The 23,035-nt window shown below is 48.4% G+C and overlaps 1 protein-coding gene across 1 annotated transcript in view; it reads right to left on the reverse strand.

Annotated features, from left to right (window-relative positions):
* LOC135829147 (ankyrin repeat, PH and SEC7 domain containing protein secG-like) overlaps window positions 1-23,035 on the reverse strand; it is a 238,460-nt gene that overhangs the window by 79,701 nt on the left and 135,724 nt on the right. Inside the window, exon 8 of the mRNA XM_065341553.1 lies at window positions 918-1,016. Within this exon, the coding sequence (XP_065197625.1) occupies window positions 918-1,016 (99 nt within the window). The remainder of the gene's footprint in view (window positions 1-917; window positions 1,017-23,035) is intronic.

The following is a 23,035-nucleotide window of genomic DNA, read 5'->3' on the forward strand; positions in this document are numbered from 1 at the left end:
AGTCTCTTCCTCTCGTGGAGACCTTTCCAGGAAGCCCAAGATTGTGAAGATTGAGTGAGTAAAACTGAAGTTACGTCCCAAAGAACATGAAAATATGCAGAATTTTGAAATTTTCAATCGGCTTTCAAAGGGTTAACATGACCCTGGCGTGTACGCTTGCTTCGCTCACTGTACTTTTACCTTGATGCTCGTCATGTCTACAGGAAATGTATTCCTTATGGATAGAGCCTTCCAGAAAGCTCAAGATTGTGAAAATCGACCTACAAGTTGTTAGTGGAGTTATTCAACTTATCGTGGGAGAAGTATGTGCAAGAATGCCGATTTCGCATTCTACGAGATCAGTTCTAGTCCTTAAAGATTGGGTAGAGAAAAGGTGGCCACAATGGCCCTCCTCATGGCATGAAGTTCCGTGCTGTGCGTGCCACCAATTTTGACAAGTGGACTGCTGAGCGCGACAAGGACCTTTCGACATGGAGTATGAGAGATGCGAAGATGCTCGCGCAGGGGTGAAGTGGTTAGGGGCAAGGTTTCTGTCCGGTTTCCAGAGAAAATTTGTTCGTTCAAAAGCTTCTCGGAGTCTTTTATTGTTGGGTCGAGAATTTTAAAAATGTTGGCCTTCAAAGACTCCTGCGGCAAAATGGTATGTCTGGGAAGTGTCAGGACATAACGTCAGAACGACCATGATTTCTTATCACATGGCCTGGAACACCAAACGTGCACATGTGCTTGGTTACAAGCCCGGGGGGGGGGGGGCACAATTCAATAGAGGGCTATATATTTTTTAACGTGCTCTTAGAGACTGAGGTACTCTTCAACATAGAGCACTATTCAAGAGAGTGCTCTAATCGCGAAAGTACGGTAATCCCTCTTTTCTGCTCCTTCACAAATAAGCATGCACCAGGGATATCCTGACTTACCGAATCTTTCGCTTCCAATGGATGTCCAGCACTAAGTAGATATTCTAGTATGGACACATGACCTTTCATTGCTGCCATGTGGAATGGTGTCCTACCATACTGGAAGTAGCATTGTTGATGAATCCAAACCATGTACACACAAACACACACAAACACATACACATACATGCATACACATGCAGATTCATACACATGCACACATACACGCATGTACGCACATGTGCATGCGCACACATGCACACAAGCGCGTGCGCACACAGACAGAGACACAGACACACACATACATACATACACACACATTATACATACACAAACACACACACACACACACACACACACACACACACACATTTAGGGAGCATGTCATAAGTTCGCATTTTTTTACGTAAGGCATTTCGAAAAGGGGTAGGAGAAGGGGGGGGGGGTGGTAGCGCCCTTTTCGAATAGAAAAAAGACAGTTCGCACATTTTCTGGAAGTGTACAACACTGTGCTGTGCATGTGCTAGATCGCTTCAGATGACTGTGTTTACATGGTTTAGGTGTGGATCTACCTGTACTACCTGTGTTTGCAGATCAGCTAACCATTGCACTGCATGCATGCAGGCTACTCAGAGGTGTCAAATGTCACACCAGCCTGATCAAACCGTGTACCTGGCCTGCTTTTTATACAGCAGTACATTGACATTGTACACTGTACATGCACAGCTGTTATGGAGGGGGGAATTGGAGGAACTACATGTACGTTAATGTGTGTGTACATGACCATTGATGAGTACACGTCATTGATTGTTCTTGTACTCAGTAATGAATGTAACTACTGGATGCACTACAGTACTCTACCAGCAAAACATTCATATCCATGTACATACCCAATGCTGTACACATGTACATACCATAGCATGAGGCATGGACAGGTACAGTAGATCTACACAAAAAAATGTGCGATAAGACTTTCGAATAGAGGGGGGGGGGGGGAGGTAGGGGGGTAAAGTCTATTCGAAATGCGTTACGTTTGCAAAATAAAATGCGAACTTATGAGATACTCCCTTAGTTTTTAAAGGCAACACCGGCACTGGCATAGAGAGTTCCGCATACTTATCGATGAAGAATTCATAGGGAATTGATGCCTTCTACAGTGAAACCTGTGACTAACGACCACCCCTTGGGGCCAGAGAAAGTGGTCTTTAGTGGCAGGTGGTCCTTAGCTACAGGTTTGCACCACCCAACCATGTATGAATGTGAGACCTTCCGTGCCTGGCAAAGTGGTCTTTAGCACCTGGCTGGTCGCTAGTCACGGTGGTCTTTAGTACCAGGCTGTTCGCTAGTCACGGTGGTCTGTAGTACCAGGCTGGTCGCTAGTCACGGTGGTCTGTAGTACCAGGCTGGTCGCTAGTCACGGTGGTCTGTAGTACCAGACTGGTGGCTAGTCACGGTGGTCTTTAGTACCAGGCTGGTCGCTAGTCACGGTGGTCTTTAGTACCAGGCTGGTCGCTAGTCACGGTGATCTTTAGTTACAGGTTTTACTGTACTTAGCATCTGAGAAGGTTTGGTCTTCAATTAAGTTGGTTATGGACTTTGAGAAGTGTCAGCTCCAGTGCAAGTTCAAGCAGGTCAGCGACCCTGTGGGGGGGGGGGGCTGGGGGGGGGGGGAGGCGGGTTACTTGGACCCGTTTGAAAAAAGAATTATTAACGAGAGAGCTTGGAAGCTCAGGGCCCTACGCTATGCTTTTATGTCTAGTTCATCATGCATGTTATTAGAACTGATGGAAATGTTTTTTTCCATTTATTGGTTACATCATTGTATTGCAAAAACATTTCAATCGGTTTGAATATGAGTTACGAAAAAGTAATTGCAGAATTTATTGGGTTATATAAACTTTCTCTTTGCATTCGAGGGTAATACGACACCGTCTACCACCTTGACCTAGGCGAAAAAACATAGAGATGTTATGTATTTTTTCATTTCTCCAACTGAAGTATTTTTGAGAAGAGGTTTTGAGGCTGCCTGCAGTTTCATAGTATTTGCACAATTGGGTGAACTCACCCATTCCACAATTCTCTGCAAATCTGAACCATTCCATTATAATACAACGTTTCGGCACTTGGCCATCGTCAGGTAATAACAATGAATACCGTGGAAGCCACACAAGAGCAGTATATATACGCAGAGTATAGCGCCAAAAAAAGATGCAAATTATGTCACCTAGTATGCACAAGGTAGGGACAGAGAGAGAGAGAAGGTGCAACTAGCACATCACGGAGAAGAAGCAGCAGAAGGTAGCACGCCATTGCACTGTGCTCTGTGAAGTAAGCGCGCGAGCCATAGCGTTACGCAGAGTGTAGCGCCAAAAAAAGGGATGCGAGTAATGTCACCTCTATGCAGAGGAGGGGGGGGGGAGAGAAGTTTGCCACCCGCACCGACGGCAGGGCGCTGGGCAGTAGCAAGCTATGACTAGTCGACCGTGAGTATGAGTCAGGTGTGAAGCAGGGAGACAGGGTGATAGGAAACAGGTGTAGAGTGACGACTTGTGACGACTTCCGAGTCGCAGAAAAAGTCAAAGTATGTCAAGTGTGATGAAGCAGTGTGGTCAAAAAGTGAAAAAGAGGCAAGTGCAGATGGTGGCCCAGGTAATGAAAGTAGTATACTAGTACATGTATATGTACAGTATGGTGTATTATCGCCTTCTTAGTATTTGACCCCACTAATTTCCCTGATACCTAAGCGGTCAAATATATCGCGTATTTGACTGCTTAGTCAAATACGCGATATATTTGACTACTTATATTTGACTCCTTAGAACTTCTTGGACTTAGAAATTTTCTCTCCAACTTAGAAAAAGAAATTTTTGAAGAAAGCAGAAATACACAAGATGGGATTAGAACCCACAACCTTGTGAATCTCAGTCACTCTTCCTTACCACCCAGCCACTGTGCTACCGATGCTGAACGTAGTTTAAACAATGATCTTGACTTTCAATGCAGTCCAATGCGGTATAGGCTATAGTATAATACTAGAATTACAAGGATATGTCGTATATGAAGAGAAACTATTGCGTGGAGAACACGATAAATAGATTATAGACCTCATAGTTGGTCTATACAGGATATATAGACCTCGTAAAAGACCTCGGGGGACCTCGGTCTTTTACTCGGTCTATATATCCTGTATAGACCTCCTAACCGGTCTATAATCTATACATATTATGCTATATGCATTATAGAAGGTCCCAGCCGGTGCTTGTGTTAACTGGTGGCTTGGAGTCACGTATTTCAATGGCCTCACGAAGCTTGCGACGGGCTCTGTCGGGCTCTCTGGCGATGATGGTGACTTCCGAGAATGCACTTTCTCCACAAGCCAAAGTGCAGTCAGGATGCTTGGTTCTGTAATGGTCCCCCCAGGGCTTGTCTACTGTCCTCCTTTGTGCGTCTCCAGTATGCTCATCCAGCCGGGTCTCAGGGAATCGCTCCGTCTCGCCAACATATTGCTGTACACATTTCTTGCATTTTATTTCGTATACCACATTTTTCTGCATGCAGGCATCCTGGGCCCCCGTCTGGCATGTCAGGCACGGTCACTTGGGCCGACCTCTCGTTCTCCGCTGTGCTGGGTTTTTGGCTTTAAGGCATAATGGACGTACTAGGGCAGACTGGCACAATATACGCTTCAGGCTTCCAGCATTCTCGTACACGACTCTGACGGGTATTTTATATAATTTTTTTGTATGGCTTTGTTTACAGCATAATCCACTTGGTCAGATTTGAATGGTAATTTCAAGAAGGCACTGGATGGGTTTGTCCAACGCTGACGCTTTGGCTTGCTAGCTCGTGTGCGTGCCTCGTTGATGACAATGTCCGGATAGTGATTCAGTTTTAGTTGCTTGGTTATTAACAGTGAACACAAGCACCGGCTGGGACCTTCTATAATGCATATTGCATAATATTACACCATACTGTACATATACATGTACTAGTATACTACTTTCATTACCTGGGCTACCATCTGCACTTGCCTCTTTTTCACTTTTTGACCACACTGCTTCATCACACTTGACATACTTTGACTTTTTCTGCGACTCGGAAGTCGTCACAAGTCGTCACTCTACACCTGTTTCCTATCACCCTGTCTCCCTGCTTCACACCTGACTCATACTCACAGTCGACTAGTCATAGCTTGCTACTGCCCAGCGCCCTGCCGTCGGTGCGGGTGGCAAACTTCTCTCCCCCCCCTCTTCATAGAGGTGACATAACTCGCATCCTTTTTTTTGGCGCCACACTCTGCGTAACGCCATGGCACGCGCGCTCACTTCACAGAGCACAGTGCAATGGCGAGCTACCTTCTGCTGCTTCTTCTCCGTGATGTGCTAGTTGCACCTTCTCTCTCTCTCTCTGTCCCCCCCCCCCCCTTCTGCATACTAGGTGACATAATTTGCATCTCTTTTTGGCACTATACTCTGCATATATATATATATACTGCTCTTGTGTGGCTTCCACGGTATTCATTGTTATTACCTGACGATGGCCAACTGCCGAAACGTTGTATTATAATGGAATGGTTCAGATTTTGCAGAGAATTGTGGAATGGGTGAGTTCACCCAATTGTGTAAATACTGAAGTATTTTTTCAAGATAATATAACCTAGGATTCAAACCCGCACTATCGTCCTGCATGCATAATCCCGATACACTTCGCATACATACTCATTCTTCCAAGGTGCTTCACGTTATGATCTTGCATTTGAAACCCCTATTTGAATATTGTGGCCAGCTGTCTTTGATGGTATGGTACTGTGGGACAGTTTGCTGGGACACCTCGAGACGGTTTGCTGGGACACCTCGAGTTGCCCGTTCCGAACAACGTGGTGCTGCTGGCTGGTCAGCGGTGTTTGGCTCAACATCAACAACAACTGCGGTGTCGTCCAAGGGTTGCTTGATGACGTGTCGGCGGTTGCGACGAACAGTGCAGGTGTTTGTCTCCACATTTTATGAATGGTTTGACAGGCGTTCCACTACTTTCCCTTCCTTCTTCAAGTCTGGGATACACACCTTGTCACCGGGCCCTAATGGCGGCAGAGGTCGGGCAGCATGGTGGCTGTCGTAAACCTCTTTCTGTTTCTCCTGCAGGGTGTGCTCAGTGGTCAGGAGAGCGGTGATGTCGGGCCATTCTGGGTGAAGCTGCTCTGCAGAGGTCATGACAGTCGTGCAGATACGTCGACCGTACAAAAGCTGAGCTTGCGCAAAGCCGTTGGCTAGCGGCGTGTTGCGATACGCTAGGAGAGCATCAGGCAGACTCAGGTTCTTCTTGAGAAGCTCCTTAGCAGTTCGGACAGCTCGTTCTGCTTCGCCGTTCGATTGGGGGTAGTGAGGACGGGAGGTTCGGTGACTGAAGTCGTACAAGTGGGCAAAGCTACGGAAGTCCGCACTTGCAAACTGGGGACCATTGTCACTCACAAGGCATGCTGGGATGCCATGGGTGGCGAATAGACTATGCAGCTTGGAGACAATGCTGGCAGACGTCGTGGAACGCAGCGGGATGACGTTGAGAAATCGCGAGAAGTAATCAACTACCACGAGGTACACTTTACTATCATGCTCCATCAGATCACAGCCAATGGTGTGCCATGGGAGCTGAGGGCGCGAAACCGGCTCAAGTGGCTCGCTGTGCTGGAGGCGGTGTTTACAGCAGAAGGGACATGCTACGACCAGTGCGTATACTTCTTTGGCAAGGCCTGGCCACCACACTGAGTTTCGCGCTAATGCCTTACACTTTGTGGCACCCTGGTGGCCTTCGTGTAGAGTGGCGGCAAGGACCAAGGCAGGCTGCTTGGGTGGCATGACGATCCTGGTGCCATGATACAGGACGCCATTGCTGCATGACAGTAGGGCACGTTCGTGAAAGAAAGGGCGGACTGCATCCTCTACAAGATGGGCTGAGTCGGGCCACCCAGAATTCGTGTACTGCAGGACTTGCTGCAAGACGGTGTCTGCTGCAGTGTTAGCCGCAAGCTCTTCCGCTTTGCGTGCCGAGACGATTTCACTGGTGACCGTTGATATGTGAAGAGAGATCTCTTCCGCCAGCTGAAACGTTGGCGTGTCGACCGACGCGTCCGGAGCGCGTGATAGGGCGTCCGCTACAACAAGCTGCTTTCCGGGAATATACACAGCTGCGGGGTTGTACTTCAAAAGACGCATGAGCAGTCGCTGGCAGCGCAGTGGTACACGGTTCAAGTCGCGCGTGTTGATCAGAGGTATCAATGGCTTGTTGTTAGTGTGGACCGTCAATGACGGGTCGCCGTACACAAAGCCATGGAACCGTTCACAGGCCCAAACCACGGCGAGGCACTCCTTTTCAATTTGTGCATACTGCTGCTCAGTCGACGTCGTACGCAACTGGACGGAGACTGCCGTCGTGGTTCTGCAGCAAAACAGCGCCGAGACCATAGCTACTTTCATCTGCACTTATGACTGCCTGCCGTCTCGCATCATAGAATGACAGACAGGGGGTGTCGGTAGCGAGCAGTTTTAGCTGATCCAGGGCTGCTTGTTGCATTGCAGACCATTCCCAGACTGCGTTGTTGGCAGAAGACAAAGTGGAGCACTGACTTCTGACAGATTCGGGATGAACCGTGACATGAAGTTGAACATGCCAAGAAGCCGTCGCAGCTCCGTGACATTCTTCGGTGGCTTGAGGTCAGTAACAGCAGACACTCTCCGTGGATCCGGCCGCAGACCGTCCTTGGAGACGATGTGGCCCAGAAACTTCACTTCACTCTTCCTAAAGTGACACTTGGACTCATAGACGGTCACGTTGGCTTTCTTGAGGATGTCGAAAACAGCCTCCAGGTTTCGATCATGCTCCTCAACGGTGCGTCCAGAGACGATGATGTCATCCATATACACGGTGACACCAGGGAGCTGATCCAGGAGGTTGGTGATGCGCTTCTGAAAAATCTCTGGTGCCAAAGTAATACCGAATGGCAGCCGTTTGAAGCAATACCGGCCAACCGGTGTGATGAATGTCGTCAAGTGCGCAGCGTGTGGCGCGAGCGGCAGTTGCCAAAACCCATTAGCTGCGTCTAGTGTGGAGAACACCGTGGCATCAGGCAGCGAGGAAAGCGCGTCATCCTGTGTTGGCAGCTGAAAGGTTTCTCGTTTTACGCATGCGTTGAGGCGCTTCAAATCAACGCAGATGCGCACTTTCCCATTGGGCTTTAACACTGGAACTATTGGTAAACACCTATCAGTCGGCTCATCCACCTTTGCGATAACGTCACCTTCTTCCATGGGTGCCAGTTCGTCGCGCACTTTGGAGTAGGGGAGTCATGCAGTGGTAAGGTGTGGCTTCACACATGAGCTGGATGTTTACAGCTGGGCCCTTCATACACTGTACCAACTCAGGTTTGCTGTACACAGATCCCAGGCGCTGGATCAAACCGAGATCAGAGCATGCTGACCGACTTAGGAGCCAAGTGGTAGCTCCTTCCAGGACATACACAGGAATGTCTGTGGATCTGTGGCGATGTGAGCAGTGTGCTGTGAAAACGCCATGAACAGGTAAGAGGTGATCAAAAGGGCCGTGTAGCTGAATGGTGGAGGCAGAAAGGCTAGGTGTTGGCGACAATCGTTTGAACGCCTTCAATGACATCGTTGTAACATCCGCGCCGGTGTCCAACTTGAAAAAAACAGGGCGGTTTCCAACTCACACATCAGCAAACCACGGTGAAGTAGGCCCACTTGACTCAGCAGAACCGATGAATACAGTTTCACTGTCACTGTAACAGGTTTAATCAAACTTGAAAAGTAAGAGGCCTGGTTGAGCGTGCCTCGACCAGTTATATGCAAAATGTGATAGTATACATGTGGCAATGGCGCCAATGAAGGTGCTAATAGACAGGCGTAAGACGCATGAGGTGCGAGGGAGTGTAAAGTTATAGAGAACAGGGGAAAACTGTTACATCATCCCCCTCCTATGGAGAGGAAGGAGCTTATAACCCAAATGCTCAAGTGGAATAGAGTACAATAAGCGCAAACACGTGCGAGACGAAAAAAGGCTTCGCACTGAAGTAACACAATAAGACGACTGAAACTCCATGCAAATAAAGTGTAATAAGCTCAACAAATGTGTAAGGTGAAACTAGAAGTTCAACTGCAAAACTCAGCGGGCAGAAGCCAAGGTTTTGTACTTCTGAAGTGGAACAATGTCATTACCAGATTCATCCAACAAATAATGTTCAGGCTCCCAAGTGGCATCAGAGTAGCCTTGCCACTTGACTAGGTACTGAAGCTGATTCTGCCGGCGGCGGTGACTGAGAATGTTCTCCACCACATAGCGGGCATGACCATCAAGGTCCGTGATAGGCGGAGGCGTAGGCTGTCTCCTATTAGGAATAGCGTTCTTCTCGTAGGCACGGAGTGCCGACACATTAAATACCGGGTGACAGCGGCTGGTATGAGGCAACTTGAGCTTGTAGGCATTCGGGCCGACCACATGGGTTATAGGAAAGGGGCCAAACCACTTGGGGCGTAATTTATCGGATGGTCGGTCCCGAGCTTCAGGAGTCAGGAGGAAATCCCGGTAGACCATTACCAAATCTCCCACCTTCAGCTTTCCCTCGACCCTTGTCCGATCTGCATAGAAGGCCTGACGAGCTTGAGCTGCCACTAGCGCATCTTGTGAGATCTTGACCGCGTCTTGTCTTGCTTGCAACCAATCAGCTGAATCTCTGCCTCCCTGAATAGGGTTGAGGAAGTCGGGTGGCGCTCTGGGATTTAGACCGTAATTTAAGAAGAACGGTGTGTTTCCTGTAGATGATTGAGTAGCGCTGTTGATAGAAAACTCACAGAGAGGTAGGAGCATATCCCAGTTATCTTGTTTATGATTTACAAAAGCCCTCAGCACATCCTCTACTATTCTGTTTACTCGTTCAGTTAGGCCATCTGTCTGAGGGTGATTGGCAGTACTAAATGCTAGTTTCGTTCCTAAGCGATCAAACAATTCCTGAAAAAATGCTGCCGTAAATCTTGGATCACGATCACATACAATACTAGAACTCAAACCATGAAGTCGAAATACATGTTGAATATACAGATCAGCACTTCCTTTAGCGTCAATAGTAGAGGAAGTAGGTGCTAAATGTACACACTTTGTCAAGCGGTCTACAAATACATATATAGCATCATGACCTGTATCGGTCCTAGGCAAACCCATGATAAAATCCATCGAGATATCCGCCCACGGCTGACTGGGCACTGGTAAATTCTGCAAGAGACCAGTTTTTAGCTGGCCGCCTTTAACTCGTTGGCAGACGTCACATGACTTGACAAACGCCTTTACATCCAGTCCCATTCTGGGCCAATAGAAATATCTAGCGAGTCTGAAATAGGTGCGATCTCGACCGGGATGCCCCGCAGTCACACAGTCATGGTATTCTTGAAGCAGGGCGAGTCGGAGTTTGCTACTCTTTGGAATGCATAACCTGTTCTGTGGTGAAGATCTGAGATAAAGATAACCGGGTGTTTCATTTAGAAGGTAACGGTCGTGCAGATTGTCATGGCTTGAATTTTTCAGTCTCCTGATAATGGGAGCAAGATCCTTGTCGCACTTGTAACCGCTGACAATTAACTGCGCTAAGTCTGGATTAATCTCTAGGGTATGCTCTATGGCATTCAACTGAATGTTAGGAGGATAGGATGACCCGCCTATTTCAGAATCACTGAACAGATCTGGACGGCGTGAAAGCGGGTCGGCAATGTTTTTCTTTCCTGGTTTGTGAAAGACCGTAAAGTCATAGTCAGCTAAAAACTCTACCCATCTTGCCTCACGCTTGGTGAGAGTCGGTTTGGTTCGTAAATAGACAACACCCATATTATCAGTCATCAGGTCAAAGTGGCGGAATAGATAGATTCTCCAGCACTTTAATGCAAATACCACAGCCAACGTTTCCCTCTCGGCCGCAGTATAGTTGCGTTCTGCAGCTGACAGTTTCCGACTACAATAGGCTACGGGATGCAAATCCATATCTTCTCCCTGCTGCAGGAGCACACCCGCCACGGCAAAGTCACTTGCGTCAGTTTCTACCGTGAAGCTTTTCTCAACATCGGCCAGTTGCAACACTGGCGCCTCGAGTAATGCTGATTTTAGAGACTCGAATGCCTTCTGTCTAGCAGCGCTCCATTCAAAGCGTGAATTTTTTCCGGTGATTTCTTCTAATGGACGAGAGATGGTCGAGTGTCGATCTATGAACCTTCGGAAATAGTTTGCAAAGCCAAGAAACTTCCTCACATCAGTTACTGACGACGGAGTTGGCCATGTTTCCACAGCACTTATCTTCTTGGGATCAGGGGAAATTGATGTGCCGTTGATTTTATGCCCCAAGAAGAGAACTTCTCTCACGCCGAATTCGCATTTAGACTGTTTGCAATACAGCTCACTATTTCTAAGTGTTTCTAGAACTGTTTGAAGATGATGCTGATGATCTTCCCAGGTCTTGCTGAAAACTAGAATGTCATCCAAGAATACTACAACGAATTTTCGGAGATGCGGTTGCAGAATAGAGTTCATGAGTGACTGAAAGGTGGCCGGGGCATTAGTCAGCCCGAATCCCATGACTCTAAATTGGAAGTGGCCGAACGGCGTATTAATGGCCGTCTTAGAAACATCCGAGTCTTGAATTCTGATTTGATTGTACCCCGACCGCAAGTCCAACTTGGAGAAATATGCACTGCCCTGGATCGTGTCGAATAAGTCATCAATATTAGGAAGACAAGCTTTGTTTTTGATCGTAATTCTATTCAATTCTCGCCAATCGCACACCATTCTCAGAGTACCATCCGACTTTTTCACAAAAAACACAGGTGCACCGTATGGCGACTTACTTGGCTCAATGAATCCCTTCTCAAGTAATTCTGACAGCTGTGACTGGAGCTCGTCCATCTCTGGTTTCGGCAGGCGGTAGGCGGGTCGAGACGGTGGTCTGGCTCCATCTTCTATCTGGATTTCATGGTCGACTGGTCTCTTCGGTGGAAGCTCATTCGGCAGCTCGTCTGGAAATAAATCCTGGTACCTCTTGAGCAGGTTCTGGATGTCTTGTTGCTCTGATTCCTGGAGTTGTGGCCCGGAACGATTCTCCTCGTTTGCAGCAGTGACCCATGCAAGAAACCCCTCGGCTCCACTCCTCAGGGCATGACGAGCTTGTCGGCCACTGATAAACATGCTTTCCACAGATGGCCGGTCGGCTGTCGGCGGGTTAGCTGCAGGCAATTCGGCAACAAAGGGCTCACCGTCCAACTGAACTTCGTTCGTACGGAAGTTGATGCTGGGGTTGTTCCTTGTAAGCCACGGCTTGCCAAGAATAGCGTCGTAGCGAGTCAGGGGATACACAGTAAAGTGCTGTTCCTCACTGAAGCCCCCGACTGTCACCCTTAGCGTGCGTGTGGAAATCTGCGGGACCTCGCTGGTCGAGCCGTCCGCCAATGTTACGCTCAGCACTGCTGAGCTTGCATCCGTGTCAAGATGATGCTTTCGAACAAAACTGTCTGCAATGAAGTCATGCGTCGAACCGGAATCTATCAGCATCACTGCACGGCGACCGCCGATCTTTCCCTGTATGCGCAGTAGGTCGTGTTCAGGTTCATTGCCGACGCTGACGTTGCTGACATGACACCTTTCTGCAACGGGACAATTTCCTACAGCTATGGGTGTCTCCGGCTCCGTAGGTTCCTGGAGAGCAACGTCTTCAACCTCCAGAGCTCCGAACCGGTTAGCGACTGGTACCGGCGTGGGTGCTTGGGTCGTCGCCAGTAAGCGCACCCCCTTTCTTACTGGCGACCAGCGTTTGGGTAGCGCTGTCCACCCTCAGTACAGTCTTTAGCGAGGTGGCCTGGCTTCCTGCAAGCAAAGCAGTGTCCCATTGCTCGCAGTTGGACACGCTCTTGGTCCGTCAGCTTGCGGAGGCCCTGAGTCTGACCACGGAAGCTGGGCACGGAACGCGACTCTCTACTGGCTGGTGGCCCCGACGCCGGTGGCCCTGACGACTGCTCCACGGTGTTTGCTGCCATGACAGCTTGCTCCAGGGTACGTGGATGCTCACGCATGACCTGTCGCTGGATGTGCGGCACTAGACCCCTGACGAACAGCAGCGCTCTGGTGTGGTGGTCGATTTCCGGCACTTGCAGGCTGAGGCGAGTGAAAGCAGCAATGTATGCGTCCAGCGACCCGCGCTGCGCTGCGGAAATTAGTCCCATACGCGATGTTTCCTCGTTGTGCCGTGGTCCGTACACATCGCCAAGTGCCGCTTTCAGAGCAGGCCAGTCGGAAAACACTTGGTTAGCTTCCAATGCCGCTATCAACCAAAGACGAGCGTTTCCAGTCAAAAATCCTGCCGCGTAGTCGACCCTCTGTGCCGCATTTGGGAGCGCCAACGACCGTAGGGCCATGTCCATTGCAAACGTCCATTCTTTGAATGTAGCGGAATCTCCTCCAAACACAGGCGGCTCTTTCGTAAGGCGGGGTGTTGGCTCCCACGGTTCCGAGTTCGGATGTATCGTTCGGTTTCCTTGGCTAACGCGCTGAGCGGTCTTGATATCGTTTATCAGCCGAACGACGAGTACGAGGAGCGTAAGCAGAGCGACCAGAACACCTGCCAAAAGCAGAGTAGGAACCATCCTCTGCTACCAGTGTAACAGGTTTAATCAAACTTGAAAAGTAAGAGGCCTGGTTGAGCGTGCCTCGACCAGTTATATGCAAAATGTGATAGTATACATGTGGCAATGGCGCCAATGAAGGTGCTAATAGACAGGCGTAAGACGCATGAGGTGCGAGGGAGTGTAAAGTTATAGAGAACAGGGGAAAACTGTTACAGTCACTGTCACGCACTGGTGCAGACTCGGAGACATCGGATACCTGGCGTTTGGACACACTTGTGCAAAGTGATTTCGCTTGCCACACGCATTACACGACTTGCCGCGAGCTGGGCACTTACCCTAAGCATGAGCTCGGCCACAGTTCGAGCACTCCCCGGGCGCCACTGTTGGGATGCTGCTGTGTGGGTTCCTTGCGTCCCGAGTCCCCAGGGCGGTGAGAGACGGCTGATGAGGACACTGGCTTCGATACGGACAAAGCAGCTGCAGAGCGACCCTGAGCTGCAGCCTGGTCCTCCACTTTCTCCGCTTGCCGGGCATACGCGAGTGCCTTGGCAAGGGTGTGTTCGGATGCCTCCTTCATCTGGATCTCACGGCTGACGCGTTTCTTGCTCATGTGTGCCACAACACGGTCCCTGATCCGGTTTTCTTTCTCTCCGCCAAAGCCACAGAATTCGGCTCCCTTGTATAGATCGCGGACAAATTCCTCAAGAGTTTGTCCTGGTCGTTGGATGAAGTATTCGAATTGCGCCCGCTCGTGGACGACATTCGTTGCAGGACGGAAGTACGTGTCGAATGCTTCGACAACCTCAGCATATTTCTTTTTGTCGGCGGCGGACAAGCCCAGCTGATATTCAAACACAGGGTCGGCGTCGGGTCCGAGACTATACAGTTAAGTGAACTGTTGTTGTCAATGAAACAAAATTGAACTATTATAGAAAGAAAAGAAACACGTTTCCACTATTCCTTGTACTTAGCCATAATGAGAAGGGAACGAAAACGTTCGGTTGCTAAATTGACTTTACTGAACTGTGTGGATTGCGCCGGTGCTGACACCATTTCTTTCGAAATTGGATACACCTTCAATTATTTCCTTATGTTAAAGAAATTCAGAAAGTGGTGGACATCACGCACCTGCATTGTCAGTAAAAGGGGGTAAGTCAACTGACTACCGCTCTATTCAGTTGCTATTCCCTCGGCGTATGCGCTGGATGAAAATTATTATATACCTGATGTCGAAAAACGTATTGACGTTTTGGGCCCGTCACCCATCATTAGAACCATTTTCTGACGATGGGTGACTGGCCCGAAACGTCAATAATTTGTTCGACATCACTAATGAATGAAGTTGAAGACACCACTGCAGCTGTATTTATGGTTGATAAATATGGTGGTAAAACCATAAGTACAGCTGCAGTGGTGTCTTCAACTTTATTCGCCAGAGTCAAGCTCCGTATGAAGATATCCAAGAAGAAGATTGCCTGATGAGTCCAGCGGGGACGAAAAGTACGTCGCAATCGAGCTATGCTGTTGCTGTGTCATCTTCTATGTGCCATGCGCTACTTGATGTACCAGCCTGGTATGTCGGATACCCCAAACCATGCATCGACTAGGCGCCAGGCGCGAACTGATGGTGGTGGTGGTGAGAAGAAGAGCTCTGTGCCAGAACTTTGCATCCTAGAGAGCGTGTGTGGGGAGGCACGTGTTTACAGCCATATTGCCAGGTGTGTCTTTACCACCATATTTATCAATCACTAATAGAATAATTTCATACAGCTCATGCGCTGAGTGAATAGCAAATGGATATTGCGGTTGTAAAACTAACGTATAACAACACCAATACCAACAGGAGTGATCAACACAAGTGTGAATTTTAAAAACGAAAGCAAGATAAATCACGAATGCATGTGCTAATGAAAAAAGAAGAGAAAGAAAGATTGACAAAGTAATAACACAAACATCGGTGCATTTCACAAGAACTCCAGCTCCCTTCTACCCCTGTCTGATCCCCTTCGCTCAGCCTTGAATCTAGCTTGTATCTCCCAGTCATCATACCTTATACGACTATCAATTCTCTCCATCTTTCTAACCCGCGGTGCACTGCTTTTTACTACAGTAAAACCAGCAACTAACGACCACCCCTTGGTGCCCGGAAAAGTGGTCTTTAGTGGCAGGTGGTCTTTAGTTAGAGGTTTGCATCGCGTGACCATATATGGATCCCATTATATGATATGTATGTCAAAATGCAGATAATACAATCCCCCACCACTTGCGCACTGACATTCTTCTTTCAGATCATACAACACTTGGAGAGAGAGAAAATCAAGTTTTATTGAAGACATTACATTCAGCTCCTACTTCTGAAGCCAGGAGTCAAGGGTTCCCTGTTAAAGCTTCTCTTTGCGCTGGTGTGTACCAGTACTCCATCTACATGTACGTGATGCGGCGATGTTGCGAGTTCTCGCACCTTCACTGTATCCGCCATCGTATCCTGGCCTGTGTTCCGTACAGGTGAGTACATAATACCGTAGCATGCTAGCTAGCCAGCACAGACTGCCAGTGCGACCTGGTGACTGAGCTGTGTGATTGCACTTTGACAGAGAGCCGCTCAGTCTTAGTTTCTCCTTCGAGTAGAAACATCGATCAAAGAGCGCTTTGGATGCGCTCTCCAAGACGTTTCCTATCATGTTTGTTCTTGACAGCACTTGAAATTATGACAGGTGTAGGGCAGTCCACACTGATTCCACAGTCCAAATGAGACTGCGTTCATTTGTCCAGCCGTAGTATCGAAACAGTCCTTTCAGGACCATGGAAAATCATCAGCATTTCGAGAAGGAGCTTCGAACAATGTTTGATTTCCTTCATCGCGGTCGCTAGTTACGGGTCAAAATTCGACATTGGGACAAGAAAAGGCGGTCGCTGGTCGCGTTCAGCAGGTACTCGCTAGTCACAGTGCATTTTGAATGTGAGACCGTCCGTGCCTGACGAAGTGGTCGGTAGTACCAGGCCGGTCGCTAGTCACGGTGGTGTGTAGTACCAGGCTGGTCGCTAGTCACGGTGATCTTTAGTTACAGGCTTTACTGTATTGTGTTATGTCACAATTATCTCAATCTCAAATTCTCCCCATTATCGTTTGCAAATGTGCTTCCGTCTTGGATGCACATGTTCTTTTCTCCCACGTATCGGCACACAGGAGTAACGATGAATCCGAGACCTTTGGTCAGAGGAGTTACTTTTGCACCCCCCCCCCCCCCTCCATCCAACATGCCACCGCCCCGCTTTGCAGCATCTGATGGTTCTGTGGTATTCAGTGAAAAATAAATAAATAAATAAATAAAATATAAACACTACCGCCCAAGCTTGGCCACACCAAACATTACACGTTACTTGAATCATTTCTACCTAATAGACCAATCCTGAAAAGATTGTCTGGGTTCGTTAAAGGGAGCACGTGTGCAAGCCAGCACGTGTGAAGTGCATCGTTTTGTATTGAGTTTGTGTGTGTCAGCTCATGGCGGAAGAGAGAGAGGCTTTTGCTCGCCGAGCTGAAGCTAAAGGATTTGATGGAGTCCTGCCAGCAGCTAGTCAAAGAATTCTCGGTACCTGAGGCAGACCCCGACGGAGTTTGGAGGCCAGCTACATGTCGGTGAGGAGAGAAACATTCGCGTGGCGATCGAATCTCCGTAAAAAATACAAGCTACATACTGCAACAGCTACGATTTCAACTAACTTCTTGATCGCTGCTTCACAACGTTCAACTACCGGTGTTTACAAGTCCTGACTGTTGTAGTCTGAAGCTGGAGTCTCATCGCCCACCTACAGGTAGCTTTTGGAGCTGATGGATGTACCGACTTGGACTCATTCCGCAAACTCTCGCAACATAGGGCTTGAAACTGCTACGTCACAGGATAGCAACAATTTCAAAAATTCAAAAATTGGATCCACTAGGATCCAGTTTTTGTATGGATCCAAGCACATTTCAAGCCGTCTTACCCACAGCAAGGTGATGTAACCAGTGAAACTGACTGATTTGGCTACTGGGGGCAGGGTTACAACTGGCGGGGAAGTAAAAGTCACCCTGCATACGACATGAGTGGGTTGCTATGCACCCACATACTGAGGAAATAGCAAAGTCACACCTTAGTGGATCCAAAATAGAAATCGGATGTCAACTTACTACTCCCTGGCCATTTTTGACGCCATCACTTTCAAGCCCTATTACTACAGTGTATGCTGTGTTTCCGCACGCTCATGTCGACATGTAACCTATACTGTACATGTACCGGGTCGCGGAGGAGCTTGACGACCTCCGCTGATTCCACGTTTCCGAAATAATGCCGTCGCCTTCGTTGATGTCGCTGGTGACATTCTCCCTTTGCAGGGCATGCGCATAGTTGTCGTCCCTGTGGTAAAGACTATGTTGTCTTTCGAAATAGTTCTTCGTCACACTCGTGCAAATGATGTTTCTCATCATGAACTCATTCCGACGGTGTGACACGGTGATGGTCTTTGGCGGGGCACTGGCTTGGTGAAAATGCAATCTTCTTGGTCAGCTGCAGATGAGTACCGTCACTTCGTTGTTGGTCCTATAGGAGGGCACCTGCCAGGAAAGAGGAAAGACTCATCGAAGACGAAGCGCTCGCAACAAACAATAGCACTCGAAATATCTCGTGAGATTTACGGCCTATCGCACAGCGCTCACAGCCTTGCCTACTGTACCAAAGTGAGCTCTACATGTTCGTTGACCTCTTCACACTACACAGAAGAGCGAAACCAGGATTATGTCTTTGCATTTCAACTCCAACAGCAGACCATTGTCAGTGTGAGAGAGAAAACTACAAAGGGCTTTGCTTTCTGTCGCATCGTCTCTCTTGCATGCAACTAACGAGAAAAAGGTGGGCTTTGCGCAGCAAAGCCCAGTTAGCTCATGCACACGCATGCTGGTGGTGAAGCGCTGCGAGTGAGTGTCACGTGACTACCTCGTGACTAAGCCGCGTGCGCAGTGTGTGGCCTGTCAAAATTTTATGGACAGTCGTGGAGGCGGCGTCTAATTATTTGGAGACGAGTTTTGCTGAGCTGTCTTTGTGCGAAGGAGCGTTCTTTGCGGTTGCAGTCAAAGTTTTTTTCCTGCCGAGGTTTTCCCTTTTCTCCGTTAGTTACTGAGATGAGCACTCGACGTGTCGCGACCCGCAGCATGGCTGTGCGAGCTCCTCCTGCTGCTGCAGCACCCCCTGCTCCCCCGGCAACGCCAGCTCCGGGCCCGGGTTTTCTCCAGGCCAAATGGCAACCCTCCAGGCCTTAATCGCCACATAGGTCCAGGCGGCTGTTAGAGCGGTCACCCCTGCAGCCTCTGGTCAGGCGGAGTCGACATGCCGTCCGTCACACCCGGCTGCACCTGCCAACACTGCCGATCCTCGGGTGCAAGTGGAGGAGTCGCTTCCAACAGGTACGGGTATGTGTAGTAGTAGTTCCACACGTGTACCTCCTACTGGTACCCCCCCCCCCTGCCCCTGTGGCTGCGTCGACTGTTGTCGACGGGCTGTCTCCCCCTAATGGTGTGACTATCCATAGCTCTCGTGTGCCTACTCCTAGTGTGAATATCTTTAGCAGTCTCGCATACAATGATTATGTGTGTAACCCTCGCCCTCTCACTCTCTCTCAGATGAGTACTCAGGCACGATGTCACGCGTGCCGTGATTCTCACGGCCAGGCGAATCAGCTGATAGCACCTGACAAGTCCTTGTAAGAGTTGCTGTTGCAGTGCTTCTTCGCTAGTTGGTAAATTTGATTTCTTCATTCGGGGACGATTTATTTGAGCTAGGAGGACTCAACGGAGCTCTCTTTCTCACGACATTACACTGGAAATCCTCCAGGGACATCCAGCCTAGACTGGTGCCGTCAGTGTCCTCAGGAAGCTTTTCTGACACGGCTTCAAGAGATGCACTCCCATTCTCGAAATGCGCGCATGGCGGATGGTCGTCTTTTCCAATTTCACCAGACTTTAGTCAATCGATACTGCACAACTTTGTATGGAAAGTATGGTTGTTTTTTACACCGTTGGAAAGCCTTGGACCTCAGCTACCAGTGGAGCACCATTTTAGTTGTCTCCGAGCAACAAAACTCACAGAAAATGCGATTTTACTGTAAGGGTCACATACGACCCTTACGCTTATGAGAGACCCATAAAGGGTTAAAAGATTTTACGGCTTTCTTCAGCACAAAGTCAAAGTGGGCTGACCATTTTAGGTGGTGCTTATAGATGATGCCGAGGTGGCGATGGTGCAGGACATTTCTAAGATGTGCATTTTGGCGCTCTATGTGTGGGAGATAGCGAGGGGGGAGATTTCCTTTGTAGAAGGTGAAGACTACCGTTTTTACAGTGTTGATTAGGAGGTGCCAGCTCTCCAACCATCCAGCGGCGGCTGACACGCTGCTCTGCAGTTGCAGTTTGCAGTGTGTGGCAGAGCCGCTGGAGCAGACGAGGGCTGTGTCGTCAGCAAATTGGCTGCACTTGGTGCTGGCGTTCTCACAAGCGGCAGGCAGGTTGATGGTGTACACCAGAAACAGCAGTGGTCCCAGGACTGAGCCCTGAGGCACTCCAGAAGGGATGGGGAGGAATGCTGATGTTGTGCTCTCAACTCGCACTCGCTGCTTACGCCCAATCAAGTACGCTGAGAAGCATCGCAGTGCTGCTTCCTGGATACCGTAGTGCTTGAGTTTGGCCATGAGGCCCTGATGCCATGCTCCGTCAAAGGCTTTGCTCAGGTCAAAAAAGCAAGCTGTAACTTGATTTCCCGAGACACGAGCCTCCGAAATGTCATGCACCAGTCGAGCAAGTTGCAGCTCCGTGCCGTCCTTCTCCCTGAATCCGGATTGGTTAAAAGGTAAGTGGGGTGAGATGTGTTTGTAGAGGCGCGAGTGAACAATTTTTTCTTGTATTTTTGAGGTCATGCTGAGCAGCGAGATGGGCCGGTAATTTGTTGGCTTGGAGAGGTCTCCTGGGGGAGATCGTGTCATCTTTCCAGTCTTGGGGAATTGCTCCGGGGGGAAAAAGGTCAAGTTCAGGAGGGCAGCCAGGGATTCTGAAGTTTCTGGTGCTGCTTCTTTGAGGAGACAGGTTGGTAGAAGGTAAAATTACTGTAAACTATCCAGACTCAACAGAAATGGCAACAAGAACTGCGATTTTGATCCCGAAACCACCAGTTCAATGACGTAGACAAGAACATTACCAAAAGAACACCAGTCCTTGAAATAACAGTCGGACATTAGACATTTTCCGACCCTTTTCGGTCGTTGTCCAGCCGAAATATTCCTGCGACAGACATAGTGTCCGATTGATCGGAGACTAAATAATAGTCATAAAAAACGACTCCCAAACTTCCTTAACTTCGCGAATACTTGACCTCCTCGAGAGATCTATCAGGAATAGAAAACTCTCAGCTGTCGCCTTGAAGAAACCCGAATGCGACCCAGGGTCCTGGAGTCGGGCTATGTCTCAAGCTGTTTTATGAGCTTGTAAAATGCACTTCAGCTGGGGATTTGCCCATTTTTGCGCGTCCCTGGCCAGCCAGGTGCTATGACCAAATCAGGCTACTGCCATCCAGAGGTCTTTGCAAAATCTCAGTGTATTACGATACAATTTGAGGGAATTGCATTGCGATGAGGATTTCGCTAGCAATTGACATGACCATTGCGCGTATGCTTGCTTTGCCCACTGTACATTTACGTTGATGCTTGTCATGTCTACAGGAAATGTATTCCTCATGGATAGAGCCTTTCAGAAAGCTCAAGATTGTGAAAATCGACCAACAAATTAGTAGTGGAGTTATTCAACTTATCGTTGGAGAAGTATGTGCAAGAATGCCGATTTCGCATTTTCTGACATCAGTTCTAGTCCTTACAGATTGGGAAGAGAAAAGGTGGCTACGATGGCCCTCCTCATGGCACGAAGCTCTGCGCTGTGCGTGCCACCAAATTTGACAAGTGGACTGCTGAGCGCGACAAGGACCTTTCAACATGGAGTGTGAGAGATGCAAAGATGAACGCGCAGGAGTGAAGTGGTTAGGTGCAAGGTTTGTGTGCGGTTGGCAGAGAAAATTAATTTTGTTCGTTCAAAAGCTTCCCGGAGTCTTTTATCGTTGGGTCGAGAATTTTAAAAAATGGTATGTCCGGGAAGTGTCAGCACATTACGTCAGAAGAACCCTGATTTCTTATCACATGTCCTGGAACACCAAACGTGCACATGCGCTTGGTTACAAGCCTGGGGAGGGGGGGGGGGCACAATTCAATAGAGGGCTATATATTTTTCCATGTGCTCTTAGAGACTGAGGTACTCTTCAACATAGAGCACTATTCAACATAGAGCACTATTCAACATAGAGCACTATTCCACATGGAGCACTATTCAACATAGAGCACTATTCAACATAGAGCACTATTCAAGAGAGGGCTCTAATCGCGAAATTACGGTAATCCTTCTTTTCTGCTCCTACACAAACAAGCATGCACCAGGGATATCCTGACTTACCGAAGTTTTCGCTTCCAATGGGTGTCCAGCATTAAGTAGATATTCTAGTACAGACACATGACCTTCGTCTGCTGCATAGTGGAGTGGTGTACAACCATTCTGGAAGTAGCATCGTTAATGAATACAAACCATGGACACACAAACACACACACACATACACATACATACAAACACACACACACACACACACACATACACACACATACACATACATACATACACACACACACATACATACATACATACATACATACATACATACACATGCACATATACACGCTTGTGCGCGAATGTGCATGTGAACACATGCACATTCGCGTACACACACACACACACACACACATACAAACGCACACACACATTAAGTTAATAAAGGCAACACCGGCACTGGCATATCGATGAAGAATTCATTTGGAATTGATGCCTTCTACTTGGCATCTGTGATTGGTTTTCAATTAATTTGGTTATAGCCTTTGCGCAGTGTGAGCTCCATAGCTGGTTCAGGCAGGTCAACAACCCTGTGGGGTTGGGGGGCAGGGGGGGGGGGCAGGGGGGGGCAGGGGGGGGGGGTGGGAGGAGGCGGGTTACTTAGACCCATTTGAAAAAAAGAATTAACGAGAGAGCTTGGAAGCTGAGGACCCTACGTTTTGAGTTTTTCCCTAACTCATCATGCATGTTATTAGAACTAATGGAAATGTCTTTTTTCCATTGATTGGCTACATCATTGTATTGCAAAAATGTTCCAATCAGTTTCTATATGAGTTGCAGAATTTATTGGGTTGTATAGAACATGCATGATGAGCTAGGCAAGAAAGCATAACGTAGGGCCCTGAGCGAAAGAAATAAAATTTCTCTTTGCATTCGAGGGTAATACGACACCGCGTACCACCTTGATGACCTAGGCAAAAAAAGCATAGGGTTGTTATAAATTTTCCATTTCTCCGGTTTTTTTTAAG

The sequence above is a fragment of the Sycon ciliatum genome, chromosome 13 (assembly GCF_964019385.1).
Source record: "Sycon ciliatum chromosome 13, ocSycCili1.1, whole genome shotgun sequence".
Lineage (NCBI taxonomy): Eukaryota > Metazoa > Porifera > Calcarea > Leucosolenida > Sycettidae > Sycon > Sycon ciliatum.